The sequence below is a fragment of the Acanthochromis polyacanthus genome, chromosome 8, assembly GCF_021347895.1.
Source record: "Acanthochromis polyacanthus isolate Apoly-LR-REF ecotype Palm Island chromosome 8, KAUST_Apoly_ChrSc, whole genome shotgun sequence".
In the NCBI taxonomy this organism is placed as follows: domain Eukaryota; kingdom Metazoa; phylum Chordata; class Actinopteri; family Pomacentridae; genus Acanthochromis; species Acanthochromis polyacanthus.
Genome location: NC_067120.1, coordinates 42,954,403 through 42,977,889, shown reverse-complemented (window position 1 = coordinate 42,977,889; position 23,487 = coordinate 42,954,403). Strand labels below are relative to the sequence as shown.

At 40.6% G+C, this 23,487-nt stretch overlaps 2 protein-coding genes across 42 annotated transcripts in view; one reads left to right on the top strand and one right to left on the bottom strand.

Moving 5' to 3' along the window:
• LOC127535152 (zinc finger protein OZF-like) overlaps positions 1-23,487 on the top strand; it is a 201,137-nt gene that overhangs the window by 165,812 nt on the left and 11,838 nt on the right. For 17 of the 41 annotated variants that reach the window (XR_007943796.1, XM_051952264.1, XM_051952255.1 and 14 more), the window contains one exon: positions 21,993-22,232. The exons of 11 other annotated variants lie outside the window; for them this stretch is intronic. Coding sequence is in view for 26 of the 30 variants with exons in the window: in XM_051952264.1 (XP_051808224.1) it covers positions 21,993-22,232 (240 nt within the window). In the remaining 4 variants the exon portion in view is untranslated. Of the gene's footprint in view, positions 1-10,480; positions 10,583-20,929; positions 21,710-21,989; positions 23,141-23,487 lie in introns of those variants that run through there. 13 more of the 41 variants (XM_051952278.1, XM_051952281.1, XM_051952283.1 and 10 more) reach the window with 6 other exon arrangements.
• Positions 1,018-4,575, bottom strand: LOC127535155 (zinc finger protein 239-like). Its single transcript, XM_051952306.1, has 2 exons — positions 4,296-4,575; positions 1,018-3,420 (listed from the first exon to the last, which is right to left on the bottom strand). The coding sequence occupies exons 1-2, from the start codon at positions 4,498-4,500 to the stop codon at positions 2,354-2,356; spliced, it is 1,272 nt and encodes a 423-aa protein (XP_051808266.1). The 5' UTR covers positions 4,501-4,575; the 3' UTR covers positions 1,018-2,353.

The window sequence follows — 23,487 nt, the reverse complement described above, 5'->3', positions numbered from 1 at the left end:
CACATAATGACACAAATGAGACACAAAATGATCCAGAAATCTTCTCTTACAGTCATGAAACTGTCCACATTTATTCTATTCAACATTCTGAGGGTTTTTACAGAGAGCTTTGTTCATAGATCATTTACAGTCTGATTTATGACACTTTTTTTCCTAAAAACAGACTGAAATGTACAAAATGATCCAAATGAGATGTTCATTTTGTGTCTCATTTTAGTCATTTTTGTTGCTAATTCTGGTCATGCATTTCTTTAAATAACTAATAATACTGTGGACTCATTATTTAAACTTGAGGTAAATTCTTAGCATACTCAACTGGAAAATACTTTTACTGATTTGCTGTTGTTTGAACCTTAGTGCTGTCTTCGGGTCAAAATGAACCAGGCCACCATGTTTAATAGCATAGAACGGCCCCTAAATGACCTTTTTCAACTTGAAATTTGATCACTTTTCCTCAAGTGGCCCCAACATTAGAAAAAGTGAAACATTGTTTTTTGTTTATATTTTCATCAAAGCTGTACACCACCAGGGTACAAAGACTGTCTTCAGGTCAGTTTTTACCGCGTGGTCAGATAGAAAATTGACCCCCATGGAAAAGTGACCGAGGTTACAAAACATTAAATAACTAGCATAATACAGAGTGGGGGTCAAGATTCTACACCCTGGCTACTTCTGGACTGTTGAGATTGTCATATTTGCAGATTTTCAAATTAATATGGACTAATCTGATATTGCTGAAGCCAATGAGGGCAGTTTTCAGGTTTCAGTTCCCAGCAGGTCCAGAGATCAGATTTTTTTCAGTCATCCAGGAGTAACAAGAAGGACTGTAAAACAAATTACTGTGTGCTGCACGTGTGACAAATACAGTTGCATTCTGTCCTCCATGTGTTAATTAGAGCTTAATATGTTTGGAATATTTTGCTTGAATCTGTTATTTTTTCTGTTCTTATGATTGATGTAGGTTATGCATCTTTCGGGTGGGAGCAATGACTCAAAAAATGAGAGAGTACTAGTATCTGGTAGTTGAGTTTTGTAGTTTTATATTCCATTGTACAGTATACAGTACACTGTTGTTTCCCTTCAAAAATTCATTTCAAGTTCATTTCTGCACATTTCTGGTACTTTATTAGGCTATAGAAGTATTATCTCCTGCAAAACAAGAAATGTTTACACCTATGCAGTACCTTTAGCAGCAATAATAGTGATAATAAACCTCTACTTAAAGAAAGAAAACAGTTACAGCATGAACAATGGTATAAAAACGAATGGTGTTCACTGATTAAATACAGTCTTTCTACCCTCTGAGGAAGCAAAAACAGGCATTCACAAAGTGTGTGATGCATGACAGGTTGTTTCTTCATGTAAAATAGATTTTTGGTTAAAAATTCCATTAAGCTGCTCTATTTTAGAGGCTCAGTGGAGGCAGGTCATTTTTGACCCTGAGGACAGGAGGAGTGTTCAGGACGTTAAGACAATACAAGGGTTCAATGTGCTGTATGACGACACAATGAGATCCTACTAACAAATCACACAGATGACCTATGTGGTGACAATAGAAGAAATAAATAGCATAAGACCTTTATGTAACCAGCAGAAACTGCAGCACAGCTTCACCTGTTTTTAACATTTCTGGTTTTAACATTTGCAGGAGTGTATCAGCTACTACTAGTAAAACCACATGTCTGTTGCTTGAAAACATAATAATGTTGGTTATGTCTTTGATATCTGACTCAGAGTTATTCTTGCTGGGGATCTTCAATGTTACATTAATTATGAAACAACTTGTAAATGTTCATCTGTTTGAAAACATTCAAAACATTTCATGAAGCAGTCATGGAGCTGCACGTTTTATTACAACTTTATTTCACGTCCAGATCTCCTCTGCTGCAGTGACACACTCTGTTGTGTCCTACTGTCACAATGTCTCTGTATCTCGTTGCCTCCTTTTACTTGAAAGACAGCAGAACTCAAGCTGAGTGGATTCCAGCAGTATGTTCACACCTGAACAGCCATGTTCTCTCAGCAGGATGTGAAAATGTTCCAAACAGCTTCACATTATCTCCAATCAGTGCTCTGCTGATGAAGGATGTCATGATAGCAGAAATGTAGCAGTCTGTACCAATACCATATCCATCCAGACATTCAGTTTGGTTCTTCTGCCTGCTGCTCCACCACCACAGTCCAGACTCTATCTGGTCTAATCATCAAGGATTGTTTACATACTTCCTCACAATTGTTGTTGAAGCACAGATGAAAGCTGCTTTAAATCTAAAACATCTACTTTTAACCTGTACCAATTCTTACATGTTGTTTCAAGCTTAGTTCTTCTTTATTTTTCACAGATGTTTCAGGATCATGACTTCTCAGCTGTGTGGATTCTCATGTGGGCTTTTAATTGATAACTATGTTTAAAGCTTTTTCCACAGGTTCCACAAGAATATGGCTTCTCACCTGTGTGACATCTCATGTGGACAGTCAAAGAGCGCCGTTGACTGAAGCTTTTTCCACAGGTTCCACAAGAATATGGCTTTACCATTTTGTGAACTGCCATGTGCCTATTATGTGCTGATGAACTAGAAAATCTTTTTCCACAAATGTTACAAACATATGGTTTCTCACCTGTGTGACATCTCATGTGGGCAGTCAAATGGGTCCGTCGAATAAAGCCTTTTTTACAGGTTCCACAAACATACGGCTTCTCACCTGTGTGATATTTCAAGTGTTCAGTCAAAGAGCTCCGCTGACTGAAGCTTTTTCCACAGGTTTCACAAGAATATGGCTTCTCACCTGTGTGGGTTCTGTGATGTTTGATTAAATTTGATTTACGACTAAAAGCTTTTCCACAGACCTCGCATGTTGCACATTTTCTTTCCTTGTCATTATCACACTGTGTCGCTGATGTTGGAGCATTGTCTACATCATTACTGTGACTGTTGTTACTCTGATGTCTTGGTTTCAGCTCGATACATCTAGTTGATCCTGAGTCTACATCCTTGCATCCTTCCTGATCTGGGCTCTCAGCTACACAAGAGATGTGAAACAGGAGCTGATCACTGTTTGGTTTTGGTTCACTGTGGTCACTTTCCTCATCAGCAGGAGTCACCTCAAAGGTATCAGTCTCCTGTTTCAATCCAATTAACTCTTCCTCCTGACTGGAGCAGAGTTCATCCTGTTCCACTTTAATTTGTGGTAACCCTGGGTTTGATTGGTCCAGACTGGTGCACAATTCTTCCTGTTCCATTTTAATTTGAGAAATCTCTGGGTTTGATTGGTCCTGACTGGTGCAGAGTTCCTCCTGCTGATCTTTAATCTGTGGAGGCTCTGGGTCCTCATGATCCACCATGGAGTTTTTCTCCTGGTCATGGGGCTGATGGTCAACAACAGTCTTCTCATTCTCACAGACATAAGACTGTGGGAGCTCTGGAGGGAAAAAGAGACAAAAGATAATGGTTACTACTGTGATGATGAGAGAACACACATCTGTCACTTTGTCCAGGACTGGCTGTCTCCAACAAATTCAGCTCAACAGTTGAATGTTTGATGCAAAAAGAATATGATGGTTTATAATAGAAATCTTTGAGCCATGAAACAGCAGCAGGAATGATACAAGCATCTCCAAATGACTGAACATTTCTATGAACACGTTGTTCCACAGTGGATACAGGATCACAAAGTTCTAATGGTAAACACCACTGGGTACTTTTCTACACACCACACAGACAGGTTTGATGGGGATCCAGTAAAATCTGTCTGAGTAAAGCTGCTGTCCTCTTCAGCCTTCAAACCTGTCAGGACATTTGGATTTTAATGTTATTCTTTTTTTACTGCTGGTTACTGTACTGTTGATTTGACTCATCAGTGAAACCCAACATGTTAATAGTGGAATGCAGTTGAACACATTACTTCTATACTCTCTAACTCTGTACGTGCGCTTTCTTTAGATCATGAATGATCTCTATACATGGAATTATGTCTCTGGACTGAAATGATGGAATGACTGAGTCCTCTGTCAGAGTTTTATTATTAAACTGTTTGATAACACAGTGCAGTTGCTGTCAGTGTGGAGTAGTTCAGATAAACACTTCCAGCACCTCTGAACAGGAAACTTTGGTTCTTGCTTCCAGGGTCAATCAACACAACGATCACGTTTTTAAAACTCCACACAGCATCAACTAACAGACTCCATATTATGAGCCCATTCTCTCTTCCTCACAGTGTGTCTCAGTTCATCTCAACACTTCATGATGTTCTACATGCTAGAAGTGGAATTCTTCACCATCAAAACACATACACACCTATGGATTGTAAGGGGATGTGTGGTTTCCAGATGACATCCAGCAGTCTGCGCTGACGATCGATCTCCTCCTGGTACTGGACGATGGTTTTTTCAAACTCTGAGAATATTTCTCCAGCAGCAGCAGCTAGTCTGTCGCTGATCAACTCTCTCAGATACTCAACTGAACACATCGTTACTTTAACGCTCTGATATTTCTCATTCATACTATAATACAGCCGTTTTACAGCTCAGTCCACACAGCAGTGAAGTTCACTCTACTCATGCTTCTTTGTTTACATCCGCCGGGTGTCACACTGTGAAGTTCCGGCAGAAACACTGAGTTACTTTCTTCTTCCTCATTGAATTAGGCAGACCAGACGCATCACTGGCGTATTGCTGCCACCTACTGGATGTTACTCATAGTCCTGAGAGAATCCTCCATATTTTCTTATGCAGTCCTGTGGTCATGAGAAAGTTCAGAAGTTTCTTCATATTTGTCCACTCCTCCATGTTAAGTAGAAAGCAAAGATTAAAAACAGTTCGTCCAGCTGCTCCTTGTCTCTAATGTTTCTTCTGTTGGCATGAGTAGAGCTTACACTTAAGGAGAACATTTCTCACAGTTTCTAGTTCACCACACTCACAGTTCCTATCTCTGTGCTTCCCAATCAAAGCCAGTCCACTTTTCAGACTGCAGTGTCTGAGTCTTAGCCAGGTTAGAACAATTGAGTCTCTTCTTGCATCACTGAAGTGACTTCTGACTTTTCCCATTTTACCTTGAAGAGCAAAATCAGTCCCCCTCTTCTTTTGTTTCTTAAAAAGTCAAAGCATTTCTTCCTCAGACTGACTTTAAAAGCACGTGTTTGGAGAGATTGATAGAGCTGGAATGAAAATGTCTTTGGGGAAATCAGCGGCTCCAGATGGACTTACAACCAACTTTGATCCGTTTTTCTGGGCTGATATTAGAGAATGACTGTTTGAAGCATTCAAAGAAGCTTTCAATCAGGGAGTCACACTCATTTTAGTTCAGGTTCCACATTTAGCCCAGTTTGATCTCAAGTGGGCCGGACCGCTTTTTACTACAGGATCAAAACCACAAAAGTCAGATTAAAAAAGACAAAAAATGAGACAAAAACCAGACAAAATATTGTGAAAATGAGACACAAAAGGACAAAAGAACAATCTAGTGTTTGACTTTGTGATCATGGTCTAGAAATGATTTTAAATGGATACTTTGACTCATTTACAATCTGCAGTTCATGTCTTCTCTGGAATTTGGACACTTTGATGATGATTGATGGATTGTGCTCATTTGGTAGAGGATGCTGCTTTTACACTCTTTCTACATTCATTGAAAGCTTCTGACAAGCTTCAACACCACTTTATTTGACATTCACTGCATTATTTTGGATGGAAAATTCATTCATATGCTCTCAATGTTGTCCAGCAGAATTCCTTCAATGTGGAACTACTAGAAGATGAGATGTTAACAGGAGCAAACACCAAGGAGACCCATCAGTCCTCTGCTGTTTATTATTAGCTCTGGATATCAACCCTCCTGTTGCCTTCATTTACGCCACCAAAAAACAGGAAAAAAATCCAGAAATTCAGCAAAAAAATTCACCCAATTTATGAAAATGTGCAAAAACCTTCAGGAAAAAAAATCCAAAAATTCCTTAAAAGCTTTATTTATAATAACAAAACAAAATCCCCCTAATTTGGCAGGAAAATTCTTGTAAATATTTTCAAAAAATTAGTAAACATTCTCCATAAAAATTCTAAAAATATCTAAAGTGATTCCATATTTATCAGTAAAACTTCTGATATTTTCTTTAAGAACATTCACATAAAAATCAACCAAAATCCAGAGAATTTACTGGATTTTGGTCGATTTTTATGTGAATGTTCTTTTGAAACGTTTCTTCTTTTTGCACCAAAAAATGTTGAAAAATTTCCCAAAAATGTCAAAATGTGGACATCAGAAGTTTCACTGTGAAAATATTTATTATTTTCCACATTTTCAAACTTTAAAATGACACGAGGGTTAAAATAATGAAACTCTAAAAGCATTTAATAACGACACAGTCAGCAGATGATCCAACATTATTTTAAAGCTGTGTGTATTTTCCAGAAGCCTCAGGGTTTGATTGAAACTAAATGTGAGATCTGATCCATTCACCAGAAAACACAAACTTTACTTCGGAATATTCCAGTAAAAATGAGCTGAAACATTTGGGAGAAACTATCAGTAAAATATGATCAACAGGGAAACTTCTAACATTCTGACTGTTGGAAATCAAATCTAAAATCCTTGAAGATCTGCTTCCAAAGGAATCTTTCATATTTGGTAGAATATTGAGGACAGAAATGGAAGGATTTCAGGATGAATTTACCACAAACCACAGAAGAGCACAGAATACTTTGGAAAGAGTGATCTAGATGTGATGAACTGACTGCCAAGTCCTCACACCTTAATCCCATCAGAAAGTTATGGAGATTTATGGCAAGAAAAGTTCATCATGATGGAAAACAGTTCAGTAACAAGGATGACCTGAAAAATTAATGATTAAAGCACGAAACAGAATTGATGAGAAAATGCTGCTTTCTCTGATTCAGAACCAAAAAGGTGAACAGAAGTGACTTTACATTATGGAGACGATAAATTATTAAGATCTGATCTTTTTGTTGACATTTTTAATTCTATTTAATCAAATTTACAACTGTAAAATAAATGATGTTTTATATTTAAATTTCTACCTGTTCTGATCTCTGTGTTCCATGTTGAGTAGAACAAAGCAGATGAATAATAACCAGCTGATATAATGTGTGTTTGTAATGAAGAACTCAGAGTCAGGATTTTTAGCCACAGCCCTTTATTCTTCTCCATCACACACAAGGAAGTTCTCATTTCATCACTAGAACAGGACTTAAAGACTCAAATCAGGATCAAGTGTGGCTGCACAAAAAGCTGATTTTCACTGGACAATAATGTGTGAAAGTCTGTCAGCAGTTTGGAGATTCACTGCTTCCTCTCTCATTTCACACTTTGTGCAGCTCAAATGCTTTTAGTTCAAGTGAGCATCAGAGGAACACAGCACACTTCTCCTCCATTCCTCGGGCATCTTCTCACTATCTAAGATCCTGTTGAACAACCCAGTCACAAACTCTACTGCTACCTCTCCGAGACACTTCCATACCTCCACAGGTATATCATCAGGACCAAGTGCCTTTCCACTCTTCATCCTTAGCACACCAGCTCACCTACGACCGCTCAAACACTGCGTTATGATTTCCATATCCTTCTGTACACTACCGTTCAAAAGTTTGGGGTCATCCAGACAATTCCATGTTCTCCACGAAAGCTCCCACTTTCATTCATGTGCTAACATAACTGCACAAGGGTTTTCTAATCATCAATGAGCCTTTCAACACCATTAGCTAACACAATGTAGCATTAGAACACAGGAGTGATGGTTGCTGGAAATGTTCCTCTGTACCCCTATGGAGATATTCCATTAAAAATCTGCCGTTTCCAGCTAGAAGAGTCATTTACCACATTAACAAGGTCAAGACTGGATTTATCATTTATTTAATGCTATCTTCATTGAAAAGAACTGATTTTAAAAAAAGGACATTTCTAAGTGACCTCAAACTTTTGAACAGTAGTGCATATTTATATAATGTCATATTTTTAAAATTAGACATGTAAGATGAAATAATACTGATGATAGCTCGTGTCCTTGTTCCTCTTTTAGCACACATCACACAGTATTACAATGAATAAGAACATTCTATCATCAAATACAATCATTTTCATAACAAGCTGCTGTGGAGGCAAAACCTTTTTGTTCTTTGCAATAAATCTTTTGTTCTTTTATTCAGAGCTCTAAAGGTACAGGTGACACAGAGTGCAAAGCAGTCTATGTGTCAAGTCAAACTGGAAGGAGCTGAGAACTCAAAGGAGAAGCATTTACGCACAGGTCCTACACTCAGCTAGTCTGGGAATACCCAGACTGCCTGTGCACTCATTGTCATTTCGTTTACTCGGCAGTCTGGCGACCTGGGGTTGAATTTGTCCCTGAGTCAGGGATCCAATCACAGGACGGGGAGGGACAGTTAGACGATGACGCACACTAAGCGACTACGCGCAATGCATGATGGGTTGTTTGAGAAAGAAGCGTTTACCTTTGTTGTCGTGTTTCCGAAGGAACAAGCTAGTGGACTCGGGTGGGTTTGGGCAGGTCTTTTTCAAAAGTCCTCGGTGTCTTGGACGGGGTGGGTTCACGTTGTCTTTTCGATACGCTGCTTAACCGGACGTTCTCTTCCCATTGCCTGAATAAAGGAAAGTCTTTTCAAGCCGACCGAGTGTGGAGGTGCAGCGCTGGCAGCATCTGTTTGACTGCTCCGGCTCCGGGGTGACTATCAGGTCCATCATCGCTAACCTATCTGATATGGTCGGCGTTGTTTTTGACACAAACATATCTGTGGAGTGTGCATAAACACGGGGTCCACTTTCCTCATGTTTACTTTACATAAACGGCAAGAATCGTCCGGCGACATGGCGAAAGAAGCAAACACATGAGCAAACACAGCAATGATTCTTTTTCGTGGTGCTGCCGTCGCTTCTGCATTTACGTCAGCGGCTAGCAGTGACACGATTGGCTGTGAGCTTCAACTGCCCCAGACTGACTGACATATGCAGCGCCCAATCAACGGCTGTGGAAAATTTTAAACTGCTCCACCCCTACAAGAAAATGAATAGCAGGTACCCAGCCTGTATCTCACTTGAGATTCAGGCTGGTGGTAGCCAGCCTAACACTCAGCTGGGGCGGAAACAATCTGCGGCTGCAGGTTTGCCACCGGCGGCAAAAAAGGGGACACACGCAGCGAAGTTCAAACAAAGTGTCCGTGAGTTTCTGTTGGGAAAGCATCAAGATCTGCGGCAAACTGTGCAGGATTGCCTTCATCTCCAAAATCCGGGTTGCAGTCGGTAAGAGCAGAATTGTGGAGACTCTAAAAGACTGTTTAAGCTGCCGATGTGTGCCACTGCAGTATGTGTTAGCATTAGCATTAGCCACGGAGTAAACTTTGTCTGTTTTCCAATAATTTCCGTGTGTTTTGTAATTGTTCAGTTGAAAATAAGATTGCAGCCTAATTGGTGCTAATTAGAGGGTTCCAGCTAAGACCAGTGAATTCATCCTGTTTGTAATGGTGGGTTTTTACAATGCCCTTTATTTATTTATTGGATCTGGAAAGGATTGCATTTTAAAAGCACTTTATGCACTTTAAATACTTTTAAAACCATGAAATAAAAAGTATAAAATGGTTAAAAAATTTTGATAAAAATGCTCAGAGTAATTTGTTTAACTGTGATTTAAAATTAACTCTTTAGAATGCAGATAAATTCATGTGTGGTATAGTATTGGGTTGAATATTGCTCATGCCATGATTTGTAGCTTCAGTTTATGTGGTGTTGAGGTTGACAAACATAAATTGAGTGGAGTAGCATTTGCCAATGTGGTGAAAATGTCCATGAGGAATGGTTGTTACTATTTGCTGAATGCAGTAATGCGAACATTGTCCTTTTGTGTTCTGTTTAAAGGTTTTTCACCTTTATCTATCAACTAAACGTATGAACTTATGGAAGTTGCCACCTCTGTATCTCATGAATTTGTGACCACTGCAAAATAAAAGAGGGAAAAGAAAGAAAGCAACTGTCTGATTGATGAGTGGAGTCCTGCTCAAACCCTGGGTAGATGAAACATCCTTTTTCAAGTGGGGAAACTACAGAAACTGTGAGGAAAATCATCAATGAGAATCACCTGTCATTGAAAGTGGGAGGACACTTGACACTATGGAGAGTGCAAAGAACAGAGAGTGAGAGCTGCTTTAAACAGAACACTGAGCAGTAAAATACATTCACTAACTTACAGCATGAACAGTTTTCTACCAGCAGTCCTGTCTTGAATCACCTGCAGTAGCATCTTTATGTTCTCTTTATTCTCTTTTTCCATGTCTGTTTTCTGTCTGTGTTCCTTATTTTTAACAGTTTAAGTTCATTTGTATCAGTTTTTAGTTAACTGAAAAGAGCTAAAAGTGAAGTATTGAGTTGAAATGTGTCCTCTGTGTTGGCTGATGAACATATGGGACACTCTGACACTTGTGTTATAGAGTGGTATCCTCATGAAGATGTGTTTGATGTGACAGGTGATTGGCAGGAGGAGGAGAGTCTGACGGAGGAGCAGAGGAATTTGGCAGCCATTTAGTCTGAGCTCAACAACGGAGGAAACATGGATTCCTTCACAAAAAGTGAGAAACATACCACTGTAACATTATTATCATGAATTTGTTCTTTAAAATGTGTAAAGTTGCTCCAGTTGGTTAGATGGGCCGAACCAAAGCCAGTGTGACGTTGGCTGGAGAGATGTAGCTCTGCAGAAGCAGCTGTACTGAGGATATAATGGTGGACTGCTAGGAAGCTGCTTGTTTTTTGTTTGAGGCTGAACTAGCTGCTGATCATACTTTCTGAAAATGTCTTACATGGTGATGAAGATAAGTAACGGAAGAAAAGTCTTGTTTTTCAAGCAAGTTGTTCAGGAAGGTAAGAGCAGCATTTTCTTTGGTAGAGAATAATACTTTTGAGCATTGTGAGTTTACCAGCCTTTTCCTCTCATGAAATTCAGACAGTTGAACCCAGAAGTTTACTTACACTGTATAAACGACACATAACCCTTTTTTTAATTTACACGATCTGACATTAAATCTGGGCAGATGCTTCTCTGTTTTATGTCAGTTAAGATGACCAAAATTATCTTTAAATGGCCAGAATAATGAAAGAGATTTTTTTAATAGAATTTTATTACTTTCTTCACAATCTTGGACTTGACTATGGACTTTAGCCATACTATGTTCCAAGGATCACATCATAACAATACTTGTATATCATTCCACCAAGGTAACTGACTTGGTTCCATGTGATGTTTTGCATGATACTGTTGCTAGGATACAGACTCAACATCCTGAGGCGCTTGTAATAATATCAGGAGATTTCAATCATGTCAGCCTCCTCCTCTCATCTGACTGGATTTAGACAGTTTTAACTGCCCTACCAGAGAGAATAAAACCCTAGACCTGCTGTATGCCAATGTCAAAGAAGGTTACAGAGCTACTGCCTTACCACCACTGGGCAGGTCAGATCATAACTTGGTTTATCTGCAGACCTGTTACAAACCTTGTGTGCTGAGACAGTCTGCAACTAAAGTCCAAATCAGAGGATGGACTCCTCAAACTAGTGAAAGCTCTAAGGGACTGCTTTGAATCAACAGACTGGAATGTGCTTCTGGAAACAGATGAGGACAGTATGAACATTGACAGACAGGTTGATTGTTTTACTGAATACATCAGCTTCTCTATAGACGCAGTCATACCTGCAAAGGCTGCCTGCTCTATGGATAACATCCTGTATTGTATCGGTACCAAAAATCAAATGTCCAGTTGAACTAAATGACTACAGACCTATTGCTCTGACCTCACACATCATGAAAACTCTGGCGCAGCTGGTTTTACGTCTACTGAGGCTTGAGGTCAAAGACAAACTCGATTCCTTGCAGTTTGCATACAAAAACACATTGGAGTGGATGATGCCATCCTCTCATGCTTCACCGTGCCCTGTCTCATCTGGAGGAACCTGGAGTTTATGTGAGAATCATGTTCTTTGGTTTTTCAACTCCATCCAACCCACCATCCTCAAAGACAAGCTCACAGAGATGGGAGTGGATCCTTCCTGTCTTTCATGGATCACAGATTACCTGACAGGAAGGCCAGTTTGTCAGGCTGGGGAACTGTGTTTCTGGGATGTTAATGAGTAGTACTGGGGCTCCACAAGGAACAGTCCTGGCTCCATTCCTGTTCACACTGTATACATCTGACTTCAAATACAGCACTGAGTCCTGCCACATTCAGAAATACTCTGATGACACTGCTATCGTGGCATGTATCAGAAATGGACATGAAGCTGAATACAGAGATCTGATAAGTGCCTTCAGTGACTGGAGTCACAAAAACTGCCTGCTATTCAACGCCTCAAAGACAAAGGAAATGATCATAAATTTCCGCAGATCCAAAACCCCTCTTCATCCATTGAACACTTGTGGTGTTGACATGGAGGTGGTGACATCATATAAATATTTAGGTGTCCACCTTGACAATAAATTAGACTGGTCTAAAAATGCAGACTTGATCTACAAAAAGGGCCAGAGCCGACTTTTTTACCTGAGAGCACTTCGATCAATAGACATCTTCAGTAAGATGCTGCAGATGTTTTATCAGTCTGTGGTAGCAAGTGTCCTGTTTTATGCTGCAGTCTGCTGGGGAGGCAGTATAAAGAACAAGGATGCAAGGCATCTGAACAAACTGATTAAAAAAGCTGCTCTGTAGTTGGAATCGGATTGAACACATTGGAGGATGAGGTGGAGAGACGGACACTTAGAAAGATGGAGGCCATTCTGACAAACATGGATCATCCACTTCACATTTGCCTCAGTGAACAACAAAACATCGGTGGACGGCTCCTATCCCTGTACTGCAGGACAAAAAAATTCAGGAAATGTTTCTTGCCATCAGCAATCGGACTGTTTAATTCAAAAGCAAAGAGATAAGACCAAACAATTGAATTTCCCTTCGGGGATTAATATAGCAGTCCCTCCAGGAATTTGCGATGTTGTGATCACGCGAAATCAACCAATCTCTGCGAATTTTGCGTGGCCTTGCAATTTTGTCCAATCACCGCAACTTTCCCGCAATTTTGGCCCGCCTCCCGTGAGTTCCACCAATCATAGCAGTCCCCAGCGCAAACCTAATGCACGTACGTCACCGAATTCACTTCCTTGTTTATGGTTTGAAAATGCAGACATGTGCGGTACTAATGTCTCTCATTTGCCAACAAAAATTACTGCTGAAGACATTGATAAACAACTAATTCACTGATGTTTTTCACCAAAGTGAAGCTAAACGGTTTTACAACCGTGCAATATTGTGGTGGAATACAAAAGGAAAAAAAAATCATCGATTAATACACTTTAAAAAACACGAAACATATTAGAACGGCTGAAATGAGCAGAAAACAGACCACATTAATCACCATGATGGAAACCGTTGCATCCAGATCCATTACAGCACTGAAAGAATGAGGTAAATTAGTTTAATTATTCCACCAAAGAACTCGGCAGTGTTATGTGACAATCGGCGTGTGTGAATCCTTCCTCTGTTACCAACATCACTCAAAAACAGACTCAGGGATTTGAATGAAATTTTCAGGGTCGGTCAGAAATGACACAAGGACCAAATGATTAGACTTCAGCAGTGATGCGGCTTAAAGTTTGGATCCACGTATTTGTTAAGGATTCATAGCGGCACTGCGTCTGATAGCGGCACAGTAACCATGGCAACAGGTGAACGCTACCTCAGCGGCCCGCTGACGATCACATGATTGTGATCCTACAACAAATCTACCACTGTGGACGTATCGGAAATGACACAAGGAACAACTGATTAAATTGTGGGGGTGTTTCTGAGTCCCATCAATTCCAGTTACCAGCTACATATTTAGGTCACGCGATTCGGTATGTACACATGCAGAACACACACCTGTCTTGGTGCAGGACTGCGCTCTCTGTGCTGTTCTTTTTAGTTGACGTGACCAGCCGTGAGCGTGTGCTTGTGAACACATGTGTTCCAGGATGTGAAATTAACTTTTTAAGCCACTGACAGATATGTCCAAATATGATTCATTCAATAGTAAATTAGCATTTTGTGCCGCAAATCTACCAACCACATCATGTTAAACCAGTATCTGGCTGCTGCTAATTTCCCACTGTGGTGTGCCAGCTTTTGTGGAAATGGGTTGGAACGTTATATAATTAATTTCGGAATAAATATTGTCAATTACAGCGTTGAAACATGTTCTACAATCTGGAAAAAATGCAGCTTTTTAGTAGTTGTCACTGTCTCCCGCAATTTCATCACAACAAATAAGCTTAAAACATTGCAACTTTTATCGCAATTTTTTTAGAAAAGTTGCCGCGAATTCAGGCATTTTCGGCCGCAACAATCATGAAAAACGCCCGCGAAATCTTGGAGGGACTGAATAAAGTAATTCTATTCTATAATCAGAAGTTTGCATACACTAAGATTGCTATGCCTTCAAGATAATGATGTCCTGACTTTGAAAGCTTTTGATAGATTAAGATGTATTTTCAGGCACACCTCAAACCCACTGCTTCCTTGTGTGATGACATTAGAAAACCTAAAGAAATCAGCCAAGACATCAGGAAGACATTTGTGGGCCTCCGCAGGTGTGGTTCATCCTTGAGTGTATGCATGTAACGATATGAAAATTTGATATCATGATAATTGTGATCAAAATTATCACGGTTATCGATATTATCACGGTATTGTGAAATATGTTCAAAATGTTTAAAAAGTACTCATAGGCACACTTAAATCAATGAACAACGTTTTTATTTTAGCAAAAAAACAATCAAAATAAGAACTTCAACCTTAAATAGCATATTAATAAGCTACAAAAATTAAAGAGGGGACCTTAAAAGAGCCAGGAGGTAGTCCGTTTGCTTGAAAGCAACATTTGGAATAAAGTACAACAAAAGAAGTAAGGTGCCACTGCCTCATAAACATTAACATTTAACATAAACATTTGTTGTGCAAAGTGTATGAATCTTCACATTCAGTGCTCGGAAAGTCTTACAAATATTATACAATAACACTAGTAGTAAAAAAACAGTAAAGTGGATGCAAGAACAATATAACCACATGTAAACAAATGTGTAGTGCAGATGGTGGTTAAAATAACATAAAATATGTAAACAAATCAAATGAGCCACACTGATTGTCTGTAGTCCTCACCATAAGGTGTTGCTTGCTGCTGACTTTGATCACTAGTTGAGATTGAAACGTAAAAATGTCAGCATATTTACTTTGTCTGGCTTGAGAAGTGATCTTTGAGGGGAGACGATGTGCCCGCTGGCACTGAATACCCTCTCGGATGGCACGCTGGTTGCTGGGATGCACAAAAGCTTCCTGGAAACCCTGGCAAGATGAGGCAGCTCTGATGCATGCCCCCTCCACCACACAAGTGGATCCTCCTCTGCTGAAATGGATGGCAGAGACAAGTAGTGCTTTATTTCTTCCTTCACTCTCTCTGCAGTGGTCATAAACTGACCCTCCTCCCTTCTCTGGTTCCTTGCTGAGGAAATCTTTCTCAACAATCCAGCCAGGCCTTTCTCCTCTGATGCTGGAGGGGTTAGTGTTGTGGAGGTGCTGCTGATGCTTTGTGGTTCTTCCCTGATCTCTACAGGTGCTAGTTTCAAGGCTTCCTCGTGTACACAGCTCTCAACAGTTGCAGCCTCAGGCTCATCTAAAAAGGTGCTTTTGAAGCGGGGGTCAATGAAACACGCCATGTCCATCACTGTCTTTGCCTTCTCTGTGTATCTGTTGTTAAGATCTTCTCTCATCACTCGTTTCATTTCTTTGGTCAAAACTGAATCCCCACCTTTTTCGACCAGAACATCACGGGTGATGTGGTCCAGAAGAGGTTTCAAGGCTGACAGCGTCACATGTGTCTCTGAGGCAAGTGCGTCAGTCAGTTTGCTCAGGGGCTCAAGCAGCTGGCAGAGTTGCTCCATGACACTAATGTCTGCATCCTTGGGCATTAAATGATACGTTCCTTTTTCAGCAGCCAATGTGGCACAGACTGGCTGCTGTTCGCTGAGGAAACGCTCAACCATCTTGTGTGTAGATCCCCATCTTGTCACCACATCATGGATGAGAGCCTTCTGTGGAACGTTGAGAGTGTTTTGCTTTTCTTTCAGTGCTCTCTTTCTCTTCCAGCTCCGTGAAAAGGCTTGGACGAGATGACGGCAGGCTCTGACTGCTGTGTCCACCCTCTGGATTTTCAGAGCCTTTGAGATGGCCAGGTTTAAGTTGTGCCCAAAGCACCCAAGCCACAGATCTGTGAACTCTTCAAAAGCCTTCACCATGTTGGTTGCATTGTCTGTTGTAATGCAGCAGAGGTCTTGCTTCTTGATCCCCCACTCCTCCAGCATGTTCTCGAAAACTCTGTGATGTTTTGAGACGTGTGATCCTCTGGAAAGAACTGGGTTTCCAGGCAGTGTGATGACAGCTTCCAGTCTGGGCTGAGGTAGTGTATGGTGAAGCTTATGTAGGGTTGCCCTGCCCCACTTTCACTGGTCCAGATGTCTGTGGTTGCAGCGTAGTATGTTCCCTGAGTTACACTTTTTGCAACCTCAGCTTTGAGATCGTTATACATCTTTGGGATTTCAGCCTTGGAAAAATGATTCCGTGAAGGAACTTTATAGTGAGGCACAGCAACCTTCATCACGTTCAAAAATCCAGGCCTCTCAACAGTTTGAAATGGCATCATGTCTTTCGCAATAAAATACGAGATAGCTGCTGTGAGGTCTTTGGCATGTTTTGAAGTCGGTGCATAAGCAGCCTTCCTTTCAAATGCCTGAGTTATTGTTTGTGCCACTGTGACCGAAGAAGTACAAGCTGTTGGAGGATTTGTCCTGGTTCTGTCCATTACTCGCCCTCTCTGTAAATAAGAGGAAAACAAAATTATAATGGTTATTATTAAATAATTATTATTATTCATCATCACACACACACACGCCCCCCTCTCCCTCAACCACCCACACCCACCCACACACCATGTAACGCTGTCTTCTGAACATTAACCGGCCGTTGATTCTATGTCGGACTTTCTGTCGGCAACAACGGTGCATTTAGCTTTAGCCACGGAGCTAGTATTGTGCCGGAGCAGAAACGAGACGATTCTATGTCGGACTTTGTCGGCAACAACGGTGCGTTTAGCTTTAGCCACGGAGCTAGTATTGTGCCGGAGTAGAAACGAGACGATCACGCTCCGTTTTCACGGTTCCCTAAGCCCCACATGCATTCATTTAAGTTATCTTACCTTTAACTCGCTGCACAGTTGCGGGTGGTGGTCCCGTAGATGAGCCATCATGTTGGACGTGTTTCCACCCTTTGCCGATACTTTTTTGTGGCATTTTCGGCAGACTGGGCTGTTTTCTTCCACCAGTCTCCCTTGCGTGTCTTTATAAAAACCGAAGTACGCCCAGACTTCAGACTTGGTCCGTTTCGACGGTAGAAAAATCTCTCCACTGCCGGTATTGCTGCCCTCCGCCATATTTATGAGTTGTTTACTGTTCAGTGCGCATGCGCACGGGGCGCATGTGTCCGATTGGCTGCATGCTGCTGCACTTCTCACAACAGTAGTACGCCTATTCCTGAGATTTTCCGGATTGTGGCAATCAAACACGGTTTAACGGTAATTAAAATTTGAAACGGAATTACTAACCGTCAGACATTTTACCGCGGTTTATCATTTTAACCGGTAATCGTTACATCCCTACTTGAGTGCAATTTCCAGATTGCTGTGGTTTGAGGTTTATCTGTCCAAATAACTACATGCCCAGATCAACACCATGGGAATGTCAAGCCATCTTACTGCTCAAGATGGAGATTGGTTAAGGTTAGAATTGTTTTGCAGGGAAATGTGCTCATCAACCCCAGAACAAAAGCAAACGACCCTGTGAAGATGCTGGCTGAGGATGGCCTGAGTACACCATCCCAACTGTGAAGCATGGGGGTGGCAGCACCATGTTGTGGGAGTGTTTTTGCTGCAGGAGGGACTGGTGCACTTCACAAAATAGATGGCATCAAGAGAATCGAACATTATGTGGAATTATTGAAGCAACATCAGCCAGCAAATGAAAGCTTGGGCTCAAGTGGGTCTTCCAAATGACAAGGACAGTGCTGGTGCAAATCTGACACTGTCCTGGAGAAACTGTGCACTACTGACTTAGAACTGCTTTCTGCTTCACTGTGCCCTTCATATCTGCCTCAGAAATTTCCCCAAATATTTGTGAAAATTGTCTATATCCGTCCAAAGGCCAGTGAAATAAATACCTGTGGGCAAAAAGGTGCTTCTGCTCTGGGTTCCTCTGACCACAACTGCATCCTCCTTATCCCTGTCTACCACTGTACCGAAGCAAGGCAAAGTGCAGAACATCAGAGTGAGAGTTTGTCACACTCTGCAGGGATGTCTGGAGGTTACTGACTGGGATGTGTTTAAGGAGTCCTCAGCTGATATTGATGAACCGACTGATGTTGTGAGCAGCTGGGTCACAGACTGTGAAACCAGTGTTATTCCTGATAAAACTGTTAAACTATATCCAAACACTAAGCCATGGCTTTCTAAGAAGCTTAAAGACCTACTGTACATAAAGAAAACAGTCTTCAGAGAAGGAAATACACTAAATCTGTATAACTGACAGAAGGAAATAAAGTAGGAGATCAGGACCCACAAAAGACAATACAAAGACAAACTTGAGTCTCAGCTCAAAATGAACAACCTCAGTTCAGTCTGGGGCGGCATGAATCTGATCACTGGAACTAATTAATGTGTCAATGAGAGAGTTCAGCTCAGCGGTTATAATTCTGATTTAGAGCTGGCTCAAAGTCTAAACAGTTTTTATGTCAGGTTTGACTCCCATGATTTTAGGGCTAAACATGCTGAGACTAAAAACTGTCTCATGTCAGCGTCTCCACAGAATCCCTTTCTTTTATCCGGGTTGGAAATAAATCTATGTTAAAAATGTAATCTGGTGTCTCAAACAGTGCAGACCAAAGAAAAGTCCTCTACCTGATTACATCGGTGGCCGTTTATTGAAAACTTTTACTACGTCTGACTAAATGACCAAGATTGCTGCCGATGTCCCTGTCTCTTATGTTTTGTTTCATTTTTCTTTAAATGGCTTTTATTTTGCTTTTAATTGTTTTACTGTGGTTTTTTACGTTTGTAAAACATTTCCTTTAATCGTTGCTGTTCCTTTAACTGTTTTCAGGGATGACAATTGTCTGTGGATCCGTGGATTTCCGCCAATTTAATGTCAAATTTGAACATTTCTGTGAATCCTCTAAATCTGTTGAGAAAATTTTAGGGGGGGGTTAGGTACTTTATTGTCGCTGATGTTAACGTTGTTAACATCTCGCGGGAGTGAGGCGTGAGTTTCGTTAAACGAAACTTGCGCCTCACTACGAAACTCACGCCTCACTCCTGTGAGATTTTCCCTGAAGCTATCATTCGATTGTAAACGGCCCAGCAATTGGACAGCTTCAAGCTTGGACCAGTCAAATTGCTCGTAGCATTCTTTGTCACAAATTCATGGTGGCGTGTTCGACTCGGATGTTTGGAGATTTGGTATCGTGTTCAGCGGAATGATGAGATTTTTATCGAAGGATCAGGAGTCATCAGTCACAGAAATTGACAAAAGTGTCAAAAATAAGTTCCGATGGGAATGGCTGGAGAGAAAAGTCACTGTGAAGGTGAAAATTGGCTCAAAGATCGACGAGGTAACGGAAACACTTGGACAATTTCTGAAGAAACCAGACGTGGCCAGAAAAGCTTTTGTGTGTATTGTAACGATTTGATTAACTACGGATCGCGTGGATGCGTAGCACTGTCAGACAGTTACACCAGCAGCATGAACAGCTACTTCAAGTGCCAAGGCAAAAGATACATTGAAAGAGAAGGAAATGGCTGCAAGGAAAGCCCACCAGCAGGAGTTGAAAAGGAAGGCTGTCCAGAGACTTAGACAGCTTGCTGCAAAGAGAAGAAAATTGGCAAAATAGGAGTGTTGCAGTGAACTGACTTGGATATATTGTACATAGTAGAATAGAACTCTGATAGATTTGTGAAATATTTTGGACTGAAGATAGTGAGAAAAGATTGAAGAACATGTAAGTTAACTTTTCATTAAATTTGCTGACTGAAACAAGTCTAGTGTTATGTTTTTGACCATTTTTATCAGTCTAAATGACTTCTATTTCACTATAAATCTCTCAGCTTCAGCCCCCCGCCCCGCCCCCTCCACCCCGCCCCGTCAATAATTTTCAGTTGAAATCCGAATTTCCTGTTGACATCCCTGTGTTTCACTGTTTTGTTGCTTTTGTTGTTTGATGGTGAACGTTTGTGTAACTGCTGCGCAACAAATTTCCCGGGTCGTTAGCGTCAAATCCAGAATTCAGTGGCAGAATTACAGATCTTTTCTGGACTGGTATCAACATCTGATCCCCTAGGAGAAACTAGAAAGTGTTGGTGGTCTGAATTGAACCTGCTGCCATTAAGACCTAAATCTGGACATTGATGTTGTATGCTTTTCATATTGTACATTTCTCCAGTAATGTAACTTAACGGAAAGTCTGGGGATGAAGAGATCCTGGTGGTACAATCCCATCAGTCGTGAGCTCTGCTTTGTTTTTCACGGTGATCGACAGATTTTACTACTCAATATTCTAAAACTACCGTGCAGAAAGCTGAAAACTATCGGCCTGTGAAAATAGTTTTGTTGACATTGTGAGTGTGCTGTTGACTCATTTCTAGGTTTCTAATGACAAAGCTGCTAGCATGTCTGCAGATTCTTGATCTTGTTTCAGCCTCATGTCCAACTACATGGAATTGAGACTTTTCGGTTAAATTTTTTTTCATGATTGCTCTTCCATCACTGCCTCTGTTTATATCTTTGTCTTTTGTTACAGAAATGTAAACACAGCAATGGAGTGAGATGTGGGACCTCTGAGGAGGATAAGGATGGTTCAGCAACAACGGCAAAAAGAGATGAATCACTGAGTTGTGAGCAATGTGGCAAGACTTTTATCACAGCAACAAAGCTAAGAATTCACAAACGTATTCACACTGTGGACAAACCATTCAGCTGTGATCAGTGTGGAAAGGCTTTCACTAAGAAGAGTCACTTAAAAAGCCATCAACTCATTCACAGTGGAGTTAAACCATTCAGCTGTGATCAGTGTGGAAAGGCTTTTACTCAGAAGGGTCACTTAAAAAGCCATCAACTCATGCACAGTGGAGTTAAACCATTCAACTGTGATCAGTGTGTGAAAACCTTTACTCAACATGAACAGTTGTTGATCCATCAATGCCCCCATTCTGGTAGAAAGCGGTACCACTGTGACTCCTGTGAAAAAACTTTCAACTCCCAACAGAGCTTAAAATATCACCAACGCATCCACACTGGACATAATGTGTACGTATGTGATCACTGTGGTGAACCATTTGTACAGTACTCACAGTTAAAAGCTCATGAAGTGACCCACACTGGGGTTAAACCATACCTTTGTGATCAGTGTGGGAAACGCTACAGCTACATTGCAAACCTCAAAGTTCACCAACGTGTCCACACTGGGGAGAGACCATACAGATGTGATGAGTGTAAGAAGACTTTTACATCTTTGGGTTCCCTGAAACAACACCAGCAGATCCACACCAGAAAGAAAGCATTCAATCAGTGTCACAGTGAGGTATGTAAAGACTGGTCTCAGTCACAGTGTACACACAATTGTGTATTGGATAATTTTGGATATTGCTGCAAAATTGTTTCAAAACAGTTTTGAACAACTGTGGTCAGTTGAATTCTGTTAACACATTATCAGCTATCGTTCAGTCTAACCTGTATTGGTTTTGACACAGAAATCTGGTCCAGGTTAATCTGGGAATGTAGGTTAGATTAGGAATTGTGATGTAATCAGACAACTGAATGTTAAATTCCAACAGTGACGTTCTCTTTGTTTGTTTTCCAAGCAGAACGGAACAGATGGACAAAAGTCTCAGACTTGTCAGCACTCTGCCAATGGTGAACAGTGCTGCTTTGACCAGTCTGGACAAACGTCCAACCAACAAGGAACCCGACAACGACACCAGCGTATGCACACTGGACACAGACTGAACCCCTGCCAAGAAGATTTCTCCATGCAGGGTTCAGTAAAAGTTCATGAAGTCCTCCACAAACTTAAAGTCCTTGAGATCCGGCTTCACAGAATTCAGGTCTAATTTCTTATTTAGTGTCTTCGTTGCAAAATCCATTAAGAGGAAAGCTGTCTTTAACAGACGTGACTGGTAAATTAATTAAACCATTCAAAGTGGTTACTCAGTTAAATGAATTATCAGTGGTAGAGGGATAGACGTCTGGATGGAGGCAGTGAGCAGCAGGGCGAATTTCCTCAATTACCACCTTAATGGTTCCTGAGATCCCTCTGGGCTGCAGGAACCCGTTAGATGCAGAGCTGGTTTAGTGATTCTCTGATGATTAAGCATAATTAATTGAGGAGATTACTGGCCTTAGGGTTCCTGTCTGTCCGTCTGTAAATATAAAAACATGAAGTGTTCTATGAAAAGTCCAATCTTTGAAAGCTGACATGTAGTTCAGAATCATTTCTTTGTAAGTTAGCTGCATCCAGTCATTACCATGACACTGGCAGTGATTCTCTGATGATTAATCATTGTTAATTTAGGAGATTACTGGCCTTAGGATTCCTATCTATCTATCTATCTATCTATCTATCTATCTATCTATCTATCTATCTATCTATCTATCTATCTATCTATCTATCTATCTATCTATCTATCTATCTATCTATCTATCTATCTATCTATCTATCTATCTATCTATCTATCTATCTATCTAAACTTTCTCAGCTACAGCATCTGCACCTCTGCTTCTGTGTGAAGTAGTCATTACAGGAGAGAAAGTGGAGAAAATCTGACAGAGTTTGTCCAGTGGTCCAGAAAAATCTGACTACCCCTACAACTTCTCTCCTGTAATGATAGTAATAAGTAATGCATAGTTGATACTTCACACAGCTGTAGCAGAGGTGCAGATGTTGTAGCTGAGAAAGTTTGGAGGTTGCCACTTCTTGCATTCCAAAAATAGTAGGGGAGTCAGATTTTGTCAAGTGGCCCAGAAAAATCTGACTCCAGATTTTATTTCATATCATACAATCTGCACTTTTAACTCAACCTGCATATTTCTGTTAAAGTCCTAGTTTTGAAATGGTCTCTCTGTTCTTAATCTGCCATACTGTGATCATTTAGCCCCTTATTTCATTATTCTGTTCTTACAGACTGTAGTTTACGAGTTTTTTTTTTAAACTTGTTGTGATTTGGTGTTTTAGCTGTTGTAGCAAATAATTTCCCAGGTGTGTGATAAATAAAGAATTTCAATTCTATTATATTGTTAACTGGCCCAATAAAAATAACAACAATAAGAAATTACTTTATACTTAAGAACGATACTTATATT

Bases quoted from the DNA above. Each gene is read 5' to 3' on its own strand.
- LOC127535155 (XM_051952306.1), bottom strand. From the start codon at position 4,500: ATGAATGAGAAATATCAGAGCGTTAAAGTAACGATGTGTTCAGTTGAG. The intron at 3,421-4,295 runs GTGTGTATGTGT...TTTTCCCTCCAG, and splicing joins CATCCCCTTACAATCCATAG to AGCTCCCACAGTCTTATGTC.